Source organism: Protopterus annectens, chromosome 8.part0 (assembly GCF_019279795.1).
Source record: "Protopterus annectens isolate FY-2018-M chromosome 8.part0, PAN1.0, whole genome shotgun sequence".
NCBI classification, from domain to species: domain Eukaryota; kingdom Metazoa; phylum Chordata; order Ceratodontiformes; family Protopteridae; genus Protopterus; species Protopterus annectens.
The window spans coordinates 1,285,085,889-1,285,106,586 of NC_056741.1; the positions used below are offsets into that span (position 1 = coordinate 1,285,085,889).

At 43.0% G+C, this 20,698-nt stretch overlaps 1 protein-coding gene across 1 annotated transcript in view; it reads left to right on the forward strand.

Moving 5' to 3' along the window:
- Positions 1-20,698, forward strand: part of CIC (capicua transcriptional repressor) — a 1,784,113-nt gene that overhangs the window by 1,014,180 nt on the left and 749,235 nt on the right. Inside the window, exons 3-4 of the mRNA XM_044080802.1 lie at positions 9,743-9,892; positions 10,541-10,742. Coding sequence (XP_043936737.1) covers positions 9,743-9,892; positions 10,541-10,742 — 352 coding nt within the window. The remainder of the gene's footprint in view (positions 1-9,742; positions 9,893-10,540; positions 10,743-20,698) is intronic.

The following is a 20,698-nucleotide window of genomic DNA, read 5'->3' on the forward strand; positions in this document are numbered from 1 at the left end:
CAGCTGTTGTTTTGTTGTTCACTTTGTGATTTTCAAGCCTTTTTTTTTCAAAACCCCAATTTTTTGATAGTTTTAAGAAAGAATTCTATCCTTTTTGTAGAAATTCCCTGTCTCTTTTAATTTTTTGTTAGTCAATTCCTAGCCCATCCCTGTTGTTGGGGTGTGTGTGTTGTTGTTTTATAGAATACCTCTTGTGTGTTTGTTTTGTTTTCATTTTATCAAAAGTGTGTGTGTTGTGTGTTGGGGCACCATGTAAAAGGAGAGGAGTTTCAGGTTTTAGAGTCATGACTCGTACTTTTGTCTGGGCCCTACTGACAGGCTTCTGTCCTAACTATTCTTGTCCTGGCCCACACCTCTTGTTAGGGACTCCTGTACTGTTGTGTCACTCCTTCAGCCAGAGGAGGGCTTCCGCTGCTTTCCCACCAAAATCAACAAAACCTTAGGCAGTTCCACTCTCGATTTAAAACCCAAAATCAACCAAACCTGCCAGATCCAGGCTCCGGTATCTAAACCTGCGGCCTCGGCTCCGACTGCGTGCTGGAGTGGGATCAGCCTAATGGGAGCGATTCTGAAAGGCACCGAGCTTTACGGGCCCATATGCTATGCGGTGCGAATCTATGTGTCCGCCCCGCCGGCCCGGTCGGTTCCGACGCCTGGCTGGTGGGGGCGGCATCGGTGTCGGCTCCGATCGACGCCGACACTGGTGTGGTGGGCCCGACAGGCTCGGCTGGAGCCCATCCATCTGGGAAGCGGATGCGCTCCGAGGGCGGCTCCCGTGGCCGCTGCTCAATATGCGGCTCGGAACTGAACGGAGCCGAGGGTCGGGGTCTCGCTTCGCTGGGCCGATGCCGATCATGACCTAGAGAGTTCTTCTATGATCTCGGGCCATGAGCTAGGTTGTGAATGTCATCAGGTTGTCAGCCTCAGGAGACTGACTGTCCCACCAGTAGATTACTCGAAGTCACAGGTACCCGCCCAAATATGAGCTGCCTACTCGGGCAGGCGACTAAGCTACCACCCGTTACAGTCTACCCTTCAACTCTTTCCCACAGCCTCTTTGCTTATCTCGGGCATGGTTACTGGAGGGGCTTTGGAGGGCATGATACCCCTTCTGTGTGAGGGCATCGACCCTCATCCAGCCCTCTCTCTTGGTGGGAGCCCCATGGGGTCTCCTCCGTCGGGTCCTGCCTCGACTTGGCTTGGGACCTTGTCCGAGGCTTCCTTTCCCATGGGTTGGAGCTCTGGTGAGCTGAGGGGAGACATCGAGGATGAAGACTTCCTTCGGTTGGCCCCTGGGTTCCCTGGCTCTTGTTCTCTCCTCCTGAGACCTGCTGGGAGGGAGCGACCGAGTGATGAAGAATGTACTGGCCACTGGTATCAGTCAGCAGTCTGTTCCCCTCCCTCCTCCTCCCTCCTCTATTCTCCGGATCTGCCACTTCTCTTGACTGAGAGAAGAGGAGCCATGTCAGGGTTTCCCCATTGGGGCCCCCTTCTTCCGGGGATTGAGCTGATGTTTGAGGAGGATCTCCTCCTGGAACGGACTTGTAGAAGAGTAGAGACCCGAGAGGTCTGAGAGATACTGACTTTTTGATGACAACAATCCCTAGGAGGATGATCATCCCTCTGGGGATGTCTCCTTCTCTGACATCCTAGAACTTCTGAAACAGACCCCACCGGCCCCACTGACGTCCCTCTGGATGAGTCGAGGTCTAGTAGAGAGGCGTTGGATCTCGGCCTCCACCTCCTGGTTCTCCCCTTCTTTGTCCCCTTATGCACTAAGGTACGCGAGGCGTGGGCGCTCCCTGACTCTGTAGAGCAAGTCCTAGAGGCCTTCTAAATTTATCTGCCCCTAGTGACAAACAATTCCTTACCAAAGGGGTGTCCAGCTGATGGGGTGGTGGTGGCTGCGGCCGCAAAGGAATGCTCAGATTCTTCCTCCCCGTCCATCCTCTAATAAGGACTCTGGGATAGGATGGAGTGGGAGAAGTAGGATGTTTTCCCTCAGCGACCTTTGCTAATGGTTGGCTGAATTACCTATGTCACTTCACCAGACTCCAAAGAGATATCCTCAAGGAGCTGGGAAGAAGTAGTTCAAGGATTAGAGCACTGGCGGGGGCTCAAGAAAGATCTTCCTAAGGCTAGGAACCCTCAATTACATTATTAACTCCTCCATGCGGCTATATCTTTCACTTTCGCGGATGGAAGCGGGTCACGCTGAGCACAGGTGTGGCTCTTAGGCGTAACCTGGATGCGATGATGTTCTTTCTTAGGATCCCTGAGTTTCCGTCATACAAATTCTCCCTTTGATGGGTCAGCTTTGAACGGCCTCAGGTCCGTAACCTTGACCAGGTGTGAGCAGGGGCTGAGCAGACTCTTTCTGCTAGGTCAATTAAGGGAACACCCCTTCTAGGCCTTAGAGGGAGGAGGGAAGGGGAAGAGAGGACTCAATGATTTTCTTAAATCCAGGAGTCACGCGGAGTGAGGGTCAGTTACCCTAGAGGCCCTTGGAGGCACAGCAGGCAGCAGCTCTAGAGGCAGAGGGAGAGAAGAACCAGGGGAAACAGGACAGATCTCTCTGGTAGCCCATCCCTGGTGTTATCTTCGAGTCCCCCTTCTTGGAGCAGTCGGATGTACCACACACTGTACCCAAGCCTGGCAGATTCCCTCACTCAAGAAACCATTGCAAAAAGCATCACCATCAAAAGGTTACATATAATTCCTTTAGGGGAAAGTCCTTCCCCCTCAAGTTCCCTTCCAGATGCCACCCGGTCTAAGGGACATTTGCAGAGTAATGTAAAACTACTGCAAAAGAAAGATTCAGGTCACTACAGTAGAGTATTTCCTTCACAGGAGGAATCTCAAGGTTCTTTTTGGTCCCCAAAGGCGGGAGACTGAGACCAATATTGGATCTTGCCAGACTCAGGAAGTCTGTCAGGAAAACATTGTTCTGAATCACTTCTCTTCAGTGTCTTCTGCCCCCCCTTACAGAAGGACAACTGGATGTGCTCAATAGATCTTCAGGGGCCAGCGTACTATCACATCAACTCCAACAGGCACGTCCAGGCAGGAGATTTCTCTTTCGGGCGGGGTCCAGTCACTTCTTCATCAGAGCCCACTGCCTTTTTCTTCTCACCTACGACCCCAGAGAAAGTCATAAATGTATGGTAGCAGTAGCGGCTCACCCTTCATATCAGGGATTCCAGGTGTTTCGGGGCGTGACGGCGACTGGCTCCTGTCAGCCACCACCAGGCATCACTCAGCAAGCCAGGGATTCTGGCCGCAAATTGTGTTCTCAGAGAGGCATTAGTCTCAACCCGTCAAAAGGGCATGATATACAGCCCTGCCAGTCTATTACCACATGCGGCGCAAACTTAGATACTCACCCATATCACTGTGTTAACTTCCAACATGCGTCATCGAACCTTCAAACTCATGTCAGGATCATTCTGGCCAGCAAGATCACATGGCCAGAATGGTTCTAAAGAGTAGGTGCTCTCATGGCCGCTGCGACCATTACTGCTTCTCCCCTAAGCTCGGTTCTACATCATACTCCTTCAGTGGATGCTGCAGACACGAGTGGTCCAAACCAGCAACTCCCAATGGCGTCCCGGGAGATGATCTGCACAAACATCTAAAGAACATCTTGCTTGGTCCGTCCCATCGTCTCATTGTCACCGTACGGCTCTTCTTACCTCGTCCCCGATAGCCACTGTATCACCACGGGATGCTCCCTGGCAACGGTGGGGTGAGATATCAGGGCAGGGCTGTGGATGGGGGGTGGCAACCCGTTTTGACCATCTGCACATAAATGTCTGGGGGAGATGAGCCAGTGCTTTTAGCGTTTACCGAAGCCCTCAGCGACTCTCTATTCTAGGGACATTTGCAGTCCATTTTACACACAACATGGTTGTAGTTGTTATGGTCTTTTGGCAATCCAAATCAAGTCCTACCTTGACCTTGGCGCTCAGACTTCCTCTCTGGGCGATCTCCTCTCATCCCGGTTTCTGGTAGAGCATATCCTACGAAAATGCCTCCTACCATGACCCAGATTGAGCAGAACTATTCAGGAACCTCCACGCTTGGTGAGTCAAACAATCTTCACGTCTATAGATTTTTGGCTGTTTTGGTGCGTCCATGTTTGCGACTTTTTGCTACTCCCCGTGGCCCAAATGTCCAGGGCCAGATTCAGCCTCTTTCCTCTATATCAGGCCATCCCGGTCAGGCCTCTCTGACCCAGGATTGGCCGGCCTGATCTCAATTCCCAGGCTTCATTGACTCTGATCCCAGTTATTGACATGAAAGCTAAGTTTGAGAGCCAAATTGATTCTCATTGCCCCTTAGCAAATTTTAGCAAGTTTGGTTTCCGTTCCAAAATCATCACCTTTTGGTGCGGCCAGGGCATCTGGGTCCAGTGCTTTATCTACTGATTTCAGCTTCTGGTCAGCTGCACCCGGTCAATCAGGCTTCCATTGACACAGCTTGGGGTTTGCTCCACTTCCTTCCTTAGCCAGGCTTCCTTTGATCTCTAACAGATAGAGACATCATGAAATAACTTACTCTTAATCCTCTACCAGAAGGGATTTACACAGAAAAACAAATGGAAAGAGTTCCTCTTATTGGGCCCCTTCGAGAAATGTGATTTCGTTCCTGAAATATCAGGCAGAAAAGGGCTACTCTGCAGAGAGATTTTTCATTCAGGCTCCTCTTCTGCTCTTATCAATATTTCAATTTAGCTTTATTTCTAATTTTCTTATTAGGGATAGCACTAATCCTCTTATTTCCCATAGGCTCCTTTAAAGGGATCTCTCAGGTAATCCATCCCTGAAGCGGTAATTTTCCTAACTCCTCAGATCAATGATTTAAATTTAGTGCTGACATCCTTGATTCTTTACATGAGCAGATATTATCTTGACAGAAAGGGTGTCTTCTTGCAGAAAACTTTATTTTTAGTGGCTATTACATCTGAAAGGAGGGTCCTGTTTCTTCATACTCTTTTGGTTCGATGTTACCTTTGATTTTCACACTGAACAGAGTCAATTACTTAACTAATCCATCTTTTTTTTTCTAGGTTGCTTCAAAGAACAATCTCAATCAATCCATACATCTCGGTAGGCCAGGAACTATTCCAGACTATTATGATTTGAGGCTACATTATACCTTTGTCCACTGTCAACTTTAGATATTATTTGGACAGCCTAAAAAATTTCCTGTTTCTTCTCAACTTTTGGTTTCCTATGCGGATTCCAAAAGGCCTTCCTGTTTCTAAGCCAGCTTTGCTGTCTCCATCTTAAAACCTGAAGCACCACTGAAATCTATACGCTCAGTCCTTTTTCCATCTGTAAGTTTCTTCTTCCTTTGGGAAGACAACTAACATGGAACATTATGGTAGGTACATAACTTCTTATTATTTACCTTTAAGCTTTTCTGACTGGTATTAGCTTATTGTAAGTGTATTTATGCCCTGTTGGTTATCTGCCAAAAGGGTAACATTTAAACAACAACATAAAAAGGAAAAATAAAGCCATAAAAATAATAAGATAATATCAAAAAAGGCTGAAATATAAAAACCAAAACACTTTGTTAAACCATTCAGTAAGCGCTTTTGTCCTTTTACAAGACTTCTTCAGACTGAATGTACCAGTTAAAAGCACACCTTTTAAAACAGTTAAGAAGTCACATGACTAACATAGTTAATACCTCTAAACTTTTCTTTAGCATTCAGCCCAGGGGGATGACAAGCATCCAGTCGTAGCTGCCACATATACTCTTTCCAGTCAAGCTCTTCCTCAGCATCAGAAGCATTCTCATAGTTTATGATTTGATCTAAAACAACCACTTTAAAGCTACTTAAACAATTACTTTGATTATAATGTTTGCTAAGAGCATTTTTCTCATCTTTGATATTAATAGCCTGCTGATGCTCATAAATTCTCCTATTTAATTATCTCGTAGTTCTACCAACATAAAACACTTCACAAGAGTCACATAAAACCAGGTAAAACACAAACCTAGATTTACAACAATACCTGTCTTTAATTCTTATATTAATATTCCTAATTTTAAACTCAATACCAGTGAGTAAATAGCTACAAAAGCTGCAGTTAAAGCACTTAAACATTACCTTTTTTATGTTTATTTGAGGATAAATTTAACCTTGATTGAAAGTATTTTTTAAAACTTTTCCCCTTTTTATAAACAAACAAAGGCTTGTCTCCGACAACTTTCTTAATCTCAGGAAAACTACTTAAAAATTTCCAGTTGTCAGCAATAACATCTTTAATCATCTTTTTATCTATACTACTAGTTATATGCATAGAAGTGCTATACACATTACTTTTAGTTTCTTTTATAGCACTTCTCTCTCTATCCTTTCTTGCTTTAACTGCCTCATAATATTTTTCTTTAAAGTTCTTTATGAATAGCCCCTGTTAATAAATTTACAGCAGAGAGCTTCACTTTCTTTCAGAAAATCAGAATCATCTTGATTGAGCATATCTGTACTTTTTAGTTGACCTTTGATTGTATTAGATTTAACTCTCTGAGAATGCATGTTATCATAACTTGGGTGCTATTTTGAACTACCTTTTTGTAGATTTTTGTAAGTAGCCTACCTTTTCTTTTATATACAGTTACATCAAAAAAAATTCGGCTTTCAGAACTAGTTTCTCAAGTAAACTTTAAATACAAAGATACAGAATTAATGTACTGTAAAAATGCCTTAAGAATATCAATTTCACCCTCCAAACCAAAAAAACAAAACAAAAATCATCAGTAAAGCGTTTATAAAAATGTTTTCAAAATAGATGCTTACTGGAAAAGATATTTGCCTTCTCCCAGACATTCATAAAGACGTTTGCATATCTAGGGGACATTGCAGCACCCATCTCTACTCCATTGATCTGTTGAAAATAAGTGGAATTAAATTTAAAAAGTTATAAGACAGTGTAGTGTCCAACATTTCCATAATCAAATCCACTTTGTCACATGGAATCAGTTTAGAATCAATAAGCTCAAATCTAAAAATATCCATCCCAACATCATTCGATATAACTGTATATAATGGCTGAATGTCAAGAGTAACCAAGACATCTGAATCAAATACTTGAACTTCTTTGATTTTATTCTTAAAATCAAAAGTGTTTTTAATAAGCAATTCAGTTTTGCAAACCAGTCTTTGGAAAAATTTATCAACAAACACTGCATAGCCTCAGTCTTACTCTTATTACTGGTCACAACCATCCTTAAAGGAGGATTGTCTAATGATTTGTGGATCTTAGGCAACCCAAAGACCCGACTGATCTTTGGGTTTCTGGTTTCTAAAAAATTAGCAGTCACGTTGTCAATCCTTCCATTACAGACTCATTCCTCTAAACAAGAATCAATCATAAAATAGGCCTTGTTAATGTCAGTAAAGTCTACCTTCTTATAAAATTGACTGTTGGCAAGCATCTCAAACATTTTATTATAATATATCTCTCTGTGCATTCCCTTTGTCAGCTTTGGTCACTATGATTTTATTATCATTCACAATTTGATAAAAGATTACTTGCTCCTTAATTGTTAAATTATAGTACTTCTTTATGGGCTTGTTGTTAAAAGTCTCTCTCAGCTATAATTCAGTAGTGTTTAAAATGCTTCTAGCTCAGGTCGCACAAGGGGATTGAACAAACTGCTTAAAAATCATGAAATGCATTAGTATCATTAGGGAAAATGAACATTAAATTTAATTTCTTGACATAAGCTCTTAGACTGTTAATCATTTCACATGCTTCTGCCCTTTTTGTGGGTACAAAGGTCCAACCTTTTTTAAGTACATTGCAGGCACAGTAACTTAAAATCACATTAGATAAGTTCACAATTTTAAAAGAGGTCCCCTTTTTGGACCTTGCCATCTCTGGTTAGGGGGCCCTCTTGATTGCATTCCATTCATAGGGGCTGCAATTTGAGCTCACAAACGTTTCCCAGTTCATGTATTTTGATAAATCTCTACTGGTTGAAAACTTGAGCTTTGCTATTATTGTTAGCTCTAAAATTAGCTCCAGAACCCATATATTTTCTCTGCCATCTCGCAATGTGGCATTAGCTTTTTTCTGAGCTAACCACTCATAAGGCCTGAAGTTAATGACCTTAACTCCATTTGGACCAGTGGTCTCTTATGCCATTCAGTTACTCTAGTAAAAATGCTGTTCTTGTTGTCTGTAACGTCTGCTACACATGCTGCAGAAGTGCAAGCCTCAATGTACAAAGAACCTTTTCTAATGTTCCATCAAGACAGGAAGGCTTTTTGGACTAATCCTGTCTTTATGCCTAAAGTGATTACTGAACTGAGCCTAAACCGGGTCATTCAGCTCCCAGTGTTTTTTTTTTCATAAGCCTCAAAACTTAAGGAAAAAGCCCTTGCATTCCTTGGATGTACATAGACAGCCGAGTTTCTGCCCACACAGAATCAAAGATTTGAGAAAAAAATGATTGGCTATTTATTTCTCTTGCTAAAGGGAAAGAGGGTAAGCCTGTTTACAAATGAACCCTTTTCAAGTAGGTGTGGCAATGTATTACCATTTGTTATCAGCACTGAAAAATGTATCCAAAGACCACTCCATTGGATGAGCATCTGGGTCTACTTCTTGCTTCGAAAATGTCTTTTCTGGGGACGTATGTACTGTATCCACTTTGTCTTGGCTACATATCTTCAAACATTATTGCCTCATCCACTACTCTTGAGTGTTAAACCACATTTGTGAAGTTTTACCTCACAGCTCAAATAGCTGAGTTATGTGCTTCTGCAATCCCTCGGATCCTTCCACCCTGATAGTATAGATAGGGAGTTATCCCAAACAAGGACCCATTAGGGAGGGTCCATGATGTTAGATACAATGTGTGCTCTTACCGTATCAGTTTATCTATGAGAGAAACCCCCCACACACCATTGTTGCATCTTGGTAAAAGGTCTTCTGCTATCTTCAGCTCCTAGTGCTGTCTGTAGGTCAGGCAGATGTATATTTTTTGTGTTGTGCATTTATTAGTATGGTGTCAAATCTGCACTATCCCTTGATTTTCCTGGAAAGTGCTTTGTGGTGCCATAGTGACAGAATTGTAGGCCTTGGAGATGAATGTTCACATGTAGTCGATGTATTATGCCATAGTGCTCAGGATTTTACAGAAGAAAGTGCCAAAGTATGACTAGTGGAGAATGTATATACCTAACAAGGACTCCTCAAGGAAGATGATGTCATAAATCAACTAATACTGTAACAATGTATCTGTTTTTTTAGCCCTGAGGTTAAGCTGTAAACTGTTAACAAGATTCATACTGTAGCTATGCATTTGTCTCTCTGTCTTCAGTCATAAACTCTGTGATTAAGCTAGTCCACCCCTTTGTTGCAGCTGAAAGAGACACTTTTGCTTAACAAGGTTACTTGGGAGAGGTGCATTTCCAGGGCTGTAGCATACTGAATAATTATTGGAATACTAAACAAGTTAGGAAAGTGAAGATCATCTACAGAAAGTATGTATTTGGGAGTGCTAAGAAAATTGTCAGTGATGTAGTTTATCAGCATAAAAGTACAAATTTAAATTATTATTATAGAGATGATTTTTATAACAAAGAGTTTTATTTTTTCCAGTACCGCAAGGATTTGCTTTAGAGAAAGGATGTTATATTAACTATTATTTAATATTTCATATTTATGGAGTGCATTGGAACTAACCTCTGTTGCTCTATTTTGTCTCTTTTCAATTCCAGTTTGGACAAATGTAGAGCCTCGATCAGTATCCGTCTTTCCATGGCATTCACTAGTTCCATTTCTGGCACCAAGTCATCCCGATTCATCTGTTCAGCCTTCAGAAGGCCAGCAGCCTGTTACTCATCTAGCATCATCCAGTGAAAGCAAAGGTAATTCAGGGCATAGGGGCTTGGAATCTTAGCAGGGGTTTCAGTTGAATGTGGTGACTCTTTAATTGCAATACTGTTTGGAATGGCTTTATTTGGAACTGAAGACTGCCACACATTACAGTAACTTTGAGTTGTGCTCACACTGGAACAATCAACCTTATCCCATTGGACAACTATAAATTGTTTGTTATTTGCATTTTGGGCTGTCTTGCCTTGCATTTATTAGCAGAGCTTTGAATGTTGCTAGCAAAATACGCAAGAGATCATTTGTTTAAAAGTAGATTAAATGATGAGGAGCACTTTCTGGGTTTGAATGCTTTCCATGTATTAAGATCTTTTGATTCTAGTAGTATGTGGGGATCCTCTTCCTTTACAGAAATGTTCTAGTGACATCACCTCACAAAAAGTAGGACCCCCTTTATTCTGTTGATAAAAACAAATATAGTGTCCGCCCTACTGCAGCTCCATTCTTTTACAGTAGCTAAACCAACACTTCCATTAAAGATAAAGATCTGCCTCTTGTTGCATTTATTTCAAGCATGTGAAGCATGTGATGATGATGCTCACAGGCAACAGTGACCTTACAGTGTGTTTTTTTTTTTTTTTTTTTTTGAATTGCATAAATCCATTATATATTTTTTTCTGTAGAGCCTTCTGAGTCTGCATCAGTTGCACATAGACACGTAGATGAGTCCAGTGACTCAATAAGACCACTGAGTTGTCCAGCAAGCCCAGGACCAGTGAGGCCATTGGAAAGAGAGTCACCAAAACCCCAGCGTCCTGATGATGATCCCCAAGGATCTTCTGAGCAGAGGATTGACAGTGAGACAGAAAGTGACCATGATGATGCGTAAGCAAATAATGTTTTCTGATCTTGTTAGTTTTTCTAAGGTTAATTTAGACAGTCACTATTGGTAGTGCTAATTTTTCAGAAGTTTTTTAAAGACCGTTGCATTTCAGAAAGGTTTAATTAATCAGACTGTCAGATCAGTGTTCATACCTGTTGTTCTAATGTTTTATTTGCTTTATGCACTTTGATTAAGTAGTAACATTTAATTTCATTTTTATGGTCTTTGCTGCCCTTACCCTCCTTTGATCATCAAGCATCCTTAGCGCCTGGTTGACCCATTTGACCTTCTTCGTGTGGATTATTGCTGCAGTATGTGTGTTTTATTTTGCTATGTAGTAATGTACTTAAAATTTAGCACTGGAATAAAAAGCAATTTATTATTATTATTATTTTATGATTTTGTTCTTCTTTTTACCTTTACCTGTTTTTGACCATCAGGATTCCCCAGGAGCTTACAGTCCCTTTGTGATGTTTGTCACAGGATCATGTTTCAAAATAAATTTTAGCCATAGGTAGATATTTATCTGAGTGTTCCACCTCTCAAATCTCTACAAATGTCTTGGCTTGGGTTAACTTCTGCCCATTGCAAAAATTCATCCCTGCATCCCAGGCTGTGAAAGGCAGTCAATCTATATCATCTTCAGTTCTTGTTTACCACAGATGTGTGCACATTTTAATTTCTCTCCCTACATGGCCCCCCTGTAGAGGTTCCAGCTATAGCCCCCTTTCTGGTATCTGCTCCCACTCTACCCTGTACCTGCAATTTGCTTTTTAATACATACCTTTATCCCCCAGTTGCTGTTTAATGCATATCCCCCCTCATGAGTGCAACATTTCTTATCAGGTGGGGCCCCACTTCCTTGGGGAGCTGACTTTTGCAGTAACTTGCTTGTAGCTCCAGGAGTGAGTGATCTGATGGGAGTCACAAATAAAGAGCCAGGAGCCATCTTCCAGATGGCAGCCAGTAAGAATCCATAGTGGCTAGAGCAGTGATGCCATCATCACCCCCTGCATGGTCAGCCTTGGCATAGGCCAACTAGGCGTCTGCCTAGGGCGCCGGTGTAGCAGGGGCACTTTTCCAGTATTTATTTGGTGTAGGTAGACCAGGATGGGGGCACCAGGTAATGTGTTGGGGGGGGCGCCATGGAGCTGTTTTGCCTAGGGCACCAGTTGACCTAGGGCCGCGTAATCTAAGGCAATGAAATGTGAAGCTTCTGGTTTCCTAAAGACAGAGCATTGGAATTTTGTTTCCCCAACCCTTACTCAAGGATAGTTGAGCTGGCCAGTGGCTTCTTCATTCTGTAACCCCTAGCCAGCAAAACCAGTTGTCAAGAGTCTGCTGCTAAACTTGGGTCATCATTGGTACAGATGGAGCCCTGCTTGTCTGCCGTTGGGTGGTTTCTATAGGTGTATGCACATTTTGGCAAATAAGTAATGCATTGCTTGCTGCAGACTCTTGATGTAGAGCTGCTTTTCCGTGAATCTAAAAAGGTAAGTGCCCTGTTGGGAAAAAAAAAAAACATGTTTTTAAACTTCTTTTATGATTATTGTTAGTATTTGTACTTTTGCTGGGGAATGTTTACAAGAAAACTATTTTTGTTTCCCACAGCATTTTCATGCAGCTGTGAAGGACCTTTACAGTCACGGGCAGGAGATCTCATACAAAAATCAGCATTCAGAATGCTTATTCTGTTTAAGAGAATCATATCTGTTGGTCAGCTGCAGAGTAGTATGAATTTTACTAGTAAAACCTGAAAGAGTAGAGAGAGGGAGAGACTGCCTTTCACTTGTGGTCAGTTTTGAACAAGCTGGAGGCCATCATTCAGCTGGAGGAACAGCCTCCAGTGTTGTCAGGGATATCCCTTTTCTTCAAGAAGGTACTTAGGAAAAATTGTCTACATAAGAAGATTGATGGTGAGAGGAACCTTAGGAAAGACAGGAAGGAGTGGAAGCCTGCACATGTAGCACAAAACAGGTCTTAGAATACTTCTTCCAGAGAGGTGCTTACTGTCTGATCTCAGCATCTACCTCATCTGCCACCGTCTGTCCAATCCCTTTGGAGATGGACATACTGGCAGTTCGTCCTTAGGCACTTACCAGGGACCTGGCACACCAGAACCTGAACTAACATTCATTAGAACATCAGACCTCCACTTAGAAGTAATAATGCAGTCTGGTGGAAGAAGAGTCTGGGGGAAGAAGACTGTGGTATCCTAGCACACCTCATGCATGAGTCTAGCAGGTCAACAAAAAAAGTCAATGGGACAAAGTATACTACTACTTGCAGGACCCTTGTCAAACAATACTGAGAATATATCTAGTGCCCAATCACCACTTCAAAGAAGCTGTGTGAAATAGTGAGAAGCTGATTCCTCTGTGTTGAGGAGGTCATACTTTATACAGTCATGAGAGTGCCTTATGATATTGTTGGTGTCTTGTACCCATTCATACAAACACTTCTAGTGTACCAATGGTCTCACAGCTGGCACTGTTATGGGCAACATTTTAGATTCACACAGAAAAGTATGTCATATTGACCTTTAATCCTTCTATACTGGTTACCCTTTGTAATATTCTCCTCATTCTCACCATACCAGCACTAATAATCAAAATGGGGAGCATGACAGAATGGAAGCACTCCACTCTTCAGCTCTGATATAGCATGCAGAGCTCTTTCCTTGATGCCATGTAAAATTACCAGGTAAAAGAATGAATAGGTCATGTTTGACTTGGGGAGGGGATTTGATGGTTGGTAGGCATCGCAGCAAAAACAAGTATCAGTAGATGAGTTTGAGCTTATATCTTTAATTCATCAGTGCTGCAGGAGTTTATTAAAATGAATGGTAGTTAGCCAGAAGCAGCTGTCAGTCCCTTAGCCTAATCTTTTTTGTCAGTTAAATATCTGTATAGTGGATAGTAACTCCCTATTATTGTGGTCTTTGCTGAAGCACTGCTGTAATACACTGTCTACTCTGTTTTTTTTTTTTTTTGCCAGTTAAATTAAACAGTTTCTTTTTGTGTATTAAGAACTGTGAACATTGAACTGGAAATGGGATCTTTATAAGAGGGTGGGAACAAATTACATTGAAAAAATGAAAATTTTCTTCATGTTTCACTGTTGCAGTCATTACATTTGGGTAATCCTGCTGGCAGGTTGCCCTCAGTCGGCCTGAATTCCAAAGTCCTGGGTCCTGTGTCGGCTGCTGTCGCCCCTTCCCTGACGGCAGGTCGTCAGGGGTATAAAAGATGCGGCTGACGCCATTTTCTTTAGTCTTTCTTGCCATGCGGTGCCCGAAGCAGAAGCAGTTCACAAGTGCCGGTCGGCTGACTCCCGAGATTTTCGTGTTCGAGTTTCAGGTCCGAAGTCTATATTAAAGCTAAGTACCCCGTTGGGGAAACTTTTTTCTTGCTCCAGACCGATGTCAGAAAAAGTTAATAATTGTATTTCTTGTGGAAAGCAAATACCTCATAAGGACTTTCATTCTTACTGTATTCATTGCCTAGGCCCTGACCACGACGTTTCAAGTTGTCAGTTTTGTGCTAGATTTAACCAACGCACTATTAAGCGTCGGTATGATTTTGCATTAAACTATTTTGGCCGCAGATTTAATTACAAAATGTCGTCGGACAGCCATCTGACTACCGGAGTTCACAAAAAACGCAAAGAAAAAGAAAAAGCTAGGCAACCAAGGCCCAAAACCGACAACGAAGCTTCTCCTAAGCCACTCGCTGGTACGCCGGTTCTCAGTGAGGCGCTTTTGCAGCCCCTGACACCCGCTTCTCTAGAGTCGCAAGCCGCTACCGACTCCCAAGTGGAGTCGGCTATGCCGCTGGAAACTCAAGGTATTGGAGCCTCGGACACTATTCCCTCAGATGGGTCCAGAGCCGCTGAGCAGGCACCGGCTTCTGAGGGTGTATTCAGACCTAAACATCTATACATTAAACCGACTTCAGCTTCTAAGGCAAAGACTAAAGCACCTTCAAAGACAAAGAAGCAGTCTCAAGAGCCACATGGACAGGCCTCCATGCCCAAAAACAGATGCTCAAAATGGCAGAAGACTTGATTACCTTGATCAGGGATTCCCATCCCCCTCTTATAAGAGGCCAAGGCAAGAGACAGACTATGAATCTTCAGATCAGGTTTCTATTTCTTCTGATTCCTCTTCTGATCAGGAATATTCTCTTCCCCCCTGTGAGGATTCTGATGCTGAAGAATCTATTCCTTCAGCTTCTCCTCCTGAGGACTATTCTTTTGGGGAAGCCTTGCATACCATGAGGGAGCATTTCCACTGGGAGAGCCAAGATTTTTCAGAATCAAAAAAGAGGCTCAGGGATTTCCTCTTACTACCTCAACACAGGACACTAGCCATTCCACCTATGATGGATATTGTAGATTATGTTTTTTTCGGAGTCTAGTCTTACCCCTGACTCCTTGCCTCCAGCTCCTGTTAAGCCTGACAGATATTACAGGGTTCCTGACTCTCATAAATTCCTTTTTAAAAACCCTGCTGCAGACCCAGAAACTATTTCACAGGGTCCCAAGGGAGTTAAGGCTTCCACTGCAAAAAACCCTACCCCCTCTGACAGGGATTCTAGGGCACTGAACAGATGGGGGAAAAAGGTATACACATCTGCTACCTTGGCTATAAGGGCCTTCAACTGTCAGTTTCATATGCTCAAATATCAACAACATGTCATGGCATTGCTTAAACAGAAAATGTTGTTAAACTCTGAATGTGCAGAAAACAAGAAAATGCAGGATTTATTGCATGCAGCTGAACAAGTTGGAAAGCATACTTTGCAATGTGGTTTTGATTCTTTGGAGGCCTCCTGCAGGGCCAGTTCTTGGTTTTGTAATTAGGAGGCATGCTTGGTTAAAGGAACAAAATCTGCCTGATCATGTCAAAGTTAAATTATTAGATGCACCTTTACAGCATGATACTTTGTTTGGTGTTAAGGCAGAAGAGGTGTTAAAGAAAATGGAGGACAAAGCAAAATCTATGCAAACTGTCAAAGATTTTGTACAAGTACAGCCACCTAGGTTTAGTAGACACTGGCCAACAAAGAATTGGTCCTTTCCTGTGTCAGACAGACCTCAAAGGGGCAGATCCAGACGCCCCAGAGGCAGATCACAGGCGCAAGGTGCATACAGGTCAAAGCAATGGGGTGCTTCTACCTCCAAAGTTGGAGAAGATAAATCACAACCATACAGGAAACAGTCCCAATGACTTCCCCCTGCCTGCACCAAGCACTTATCTCGTGGCAGTACCCTTAGGGGGAAAATTAACACTTTTTTCTCAAAATTGGCACATCATAACCCAGGACAAGTGGGTTCTAAATATCGTGTCACAAGGCTACAAGTTCCATTTCCATACCCTGCCAAAGGCAAACGGCTGTCCAGATCTGCCAAAAAATCAATGGGCAGAGGCACAAAAACAAGTCTCATCCCTCATGGACATGAGGGCCATTCAACAAGTACCAGAGCAAGAGCAGAGACAAGGATTTTACTAAAGACTGTTCTTGGTACCCAGAAAGGACAAAGCCTGGAGGCCAATACTGGACCTATCTATTCTGAACACATTCCTGGATATACCAAAATTCAAGATGTTGACTTTGCAGCAGCTTCTGCCCATGCTGGGCAAGAACGTTTGGCTTGTGACTTTAGACCTAAAATAGGCATACTTGCATGTCCCAGTCAGACAAATATGCAGAAGATACCTCAGATTCAAGGCTGGCTCAATGCATTACCAATTCTCTGCACTGCCCTTTGGCTTATCTACTGCGCCCAGGGTCTTTGCAAAGTGCCTGGCACCAGTAATTGCATTCTGCAGACAAAGAGGAATACAAAAATGTCCTTAATTGGACGACTGTCTCATTCAAGCAGCGAACAAGGACATTCTTCTACAGCATCTGGCGTTTGTGAAAAGACTTCTGACATGCCTAGGGTACACAATCAACGAAAACAAATCAAAACTAGTACCCTCTCAAGAGATAATATTCCTGGGTGCAAGCTTAAATACAACTGCCCAGATGGCTTATCTCATGCCAGACAAACAAAGGCAACTGACTACCTATTTCAAAATGTTGGCAACAAAGGCCTAGTTATCTGCAAGAAAATTTCTGCAGGCTTTGGGCTTCATGGCATCCTGCATCCTACTAATTCCATATGCAAGACTGCATATGAGGAAACTTCAATGGTACCTAAAAAGTGTTTGGACTCAACATTGCCACAGCCTGGAAACTATGATTACTCTCATTCCCTGCCTGCAACAGGAGTTTCGATGGTGGGCAAAGGCTTGTCACCAAAACAAGGGACAGCCATTCACATTACCCCCAGCCAGGCAGACACTAACAACGGATGCATCAGATTATGCCTGGGGGGCCCACATGGCAGGAAGATACATTCAGGGCACATGGACCTCAAACCAAATGCATCTACATATCAATCAAAAAGAGATGCTAGCTGTTCAAAATGCCCTGACAGCCTTCAAGGACCTACTTCATCTGGGACAACTACTGATAAAGACAAACAACACCAAACACCACGGTCATGTGGTATATAAACAAGCAGGGGGGCACACATTCTTACCCCCTTTGCAGACTTGCCATGACTTTGTGGGACACAGCATTGACTTACCAAGTACATCTGCAGGCACAATTCCTGCCAGGAAGGAAAAATACTCTGGCAGACGAGCTAAGCAGAAACCTCATGGATCCCCACGAGTGGCAGCTGGATCCACAAGTCTTCAGCATGATAACAAGGAAATGGGGATGCCTGGACATAGATCTAGTTGCCTCCCCTCACAACCACCAACTAAAAAGATTCTGCACAAGGATTTATCACAGACAAGCATAGAAAGTGGACGCCCTATCTGTCAGCTTGAAAAATCTATCAGTATATGCCTTTCCCCCACTGCCTCTCCTCCCCAAGGTACTCCTAAAGGTCAGACAGGAGAAGCCACAGATGATACTGATTGCCCCAGACTGGCCCCGCCAGTACTGGTATCCAATACTAAGGAACTTGTCTCAATGCCCAGCTTGGACCTTACCTCAAATACCTCATCTACTGTCCCAGCAAAACAATCAGATCCTGCACAACCAACTCAGGACTTAAACCTGGCAGCATGGCAGATAATGTAGTCATACAAAACACACCTCTCAGTAAAGCTGTGATGGATGTCATTTTGGAAGCCAGAAGGCCTAGTACTAGAAAATCATATGCAGGAAAATGGAAGAGATTCTGTGCTTGGAACCAGGCACAAGGAACTGATACAGCTATGCCAAATATTCCTCAGATTTTGCAATACTTAACTGAGATACTGGAGAAAGGCGTATCTTTTTCATCTATTAAAATTCATGCCTCTGCCATTTCGGTTCATTACAATGCAGAGCCACCAATCTTTTCTCATCCCTTATTAAAGCAGTACCTCAGAGGAGCGAAAAATGTAAGGCCTCCAAGGAGATCACCAATGCCTGCATAGGACCTCAACTATGTCTTGGAAAAACTAACCCTGCCTCCTTTTGAGCCAGCTGCTACTGCTGATATAAAGTTTTTATCTTGGAAAACAGCTCTGCTCCTAGCAATAACTTTTGCAAGACGAGTTTCAGAGCTATAGGCACTCATGGCTGTGGAACCTTTTATCATTTTTTATCCAGACAGGGTCTCTCTGAGGACAAACCCAACATTTATGCCTAAGGTGGTGTCCAGTGTGGCTCTTAACCAAACTATCCATCTGCCAACTTTTTATCCAAATCCACAGAACAAGGGGGAGAGAATTCCGCATTCTTTGGACGTACACAGACAGCTTAGATTCTACTTGGATAGAACCAAAGTTTTCAGAAAGACAGAGCAATTACTAGTGGCATATGCTGCAGGATCACAAGGAAAGGCTATCTCAAAGCATACTGTTTCAATGTGGATAGGCCACTGCATTCATTTCTGCTACTTACACTATGGCAAGCCAGTGCCCAAGGGCATTAGACCACATTCAACCAGAGCTGCAGCCATTTCAGCAGCCTTTCTCAGGGGAGTACCAGCCAAGGACATTTTAGAGGCTGCTACTTGGAGTTCAGTGCACACCTTTACAAAGCACTATCATCTGCCACTCTACTCTAAATCCAGGGCAGGCTTTGCCACTGCAGTTTTGCAGGGCCTCATAGCCGCTCCTAACGCTGTTTAGCTCCAGCCTCCCAACCATAGCTTTAGGACTCTACCCAAATGTAATGACTGCAACAGTGAAACACGAAGAACATAGTACAGTTGTGTACACTTACCATAAATGTAGATGTTCGAGTGTATTCACTGTTGCAGTCCAGGTTACCCACCCGCCATCCCCCTTTCTTCTGATGGAACCTATCTTTCCTTCTTTGATTTATACAACCTATGTGGTGTATTTGCTTGTAGAGGAAGGTAAAGTTTATATTGGTGCATGTATTTTTATATATATATATATATATATATATATATATATATATATATATATATATATTTTGGCTACCCTTTTAGGGGGCACCTGACATCTGGGGCAAGAAAAACTAAAGAAAATGGCGTTGGCCGCATCTTTTATGCCCCTGACGACCTGACGTCAGGGAAGGGGCGACAGCAACCGACACAGGACCCAGGACTTTGGAATTCAGGCCGACTGAGGGCAACCTGCCAGCAGGATTACCCAAATATAATGACTGCAACAGTGAATACACTCGAACATCTACATTTATGGTAAGTGTACACAACTGTACTTTTTGGCAACAATACACACAGAATAATGTTTTAGAGGAGGAATGAAGTTTAAGGAAACACAGGAATTAAGCACTTTATGTAATGTTGGATTGATGCTAATTGTATAAAAGAATGATGGATGTATAATGTTTGTAACTGTGAACATGTTAACATGGTTTGTTTTTTTTACCTAAATGTATGTTTTGCCTATGTCTTAAGTGATAATTCAATAAAGGTGTTAAAAATGAATTATGAGCATATTGCTACTTTCTTTATTAAATCAGCAAGAACTAGGAGTATGCAGATTGTTCTTGAGCATAAAAAAATGAATAGGACTTTCTCCTCCCTACTTGCTGTTAATCAAAAGAGTGATGTTAAGTTGTCTATCTTTTTAGTTTAATTATTCTTAAATTAGTGTAGTTCATTGAACTTTATCCCCGAACCTAATTTTGTTAAAAGAACTTTAGTTCTTCTTCCTTCCCCTAGGGAGTGTTTGTGTACTACTGTTGTTTTTATTTATTTTTTTTATTTTTTACTAAAGTTTGTGATTCTGACAGGGTATAACTGGTGTGTTTGAGTGTGTGTTTGTGTTAACCTTTGCTTTTATCGGGCTCGCTGGGAGCCGATAGACTCAGTCCACAGTTTCTGGTGGCTTCTCTGCTCCGCGGCCAGATGCTTCAGAGCCCGACTCATCAGTGGTGCCTGTGACTCTCTTGAGCTCGAGCCGGGTCGTGGTCGGAACGAGACTGCTGTCACCTCGGACCCGGAGCCGACAATTGTCTGTCGTCGCTCCGTTTTTTTCTTCCAGGTGGTTGCTAAAAAGGCATGGGCTCCCTGATTCAGTGGACCCCACCCCTCCACCCTCCAAATTCATCACAGCACATCAGACAAGAGGAATTTTTTTTTAGGAGGAGTCTCTGTGGATGCTGTGGTAGCTGCCGCCGCCACAAGAAGGAACTGGCAATCTAGGTCCATGGATAGATACGGGAAGCGGATTCTCCTCCTCAGCGACATTTACTACGCTCGCTGAATTACTGAAGGATCTCACAGCCATTGGTTTCAAGAAGAAAATGAACGCAGCTGGCTATATCCTTAATTCTTTCCAACTCCTCTCGCTCCTCTCTGGCCCGGCGGGCCGAGAAAGCAGGCAGGAGGAGGAACAGGGGAGAGTAGGCTCGTCCTTCGCCGGCCTATGCAAAATTGCCTTTAACTTTTTTCTTTTTTTTCACTTCACTCC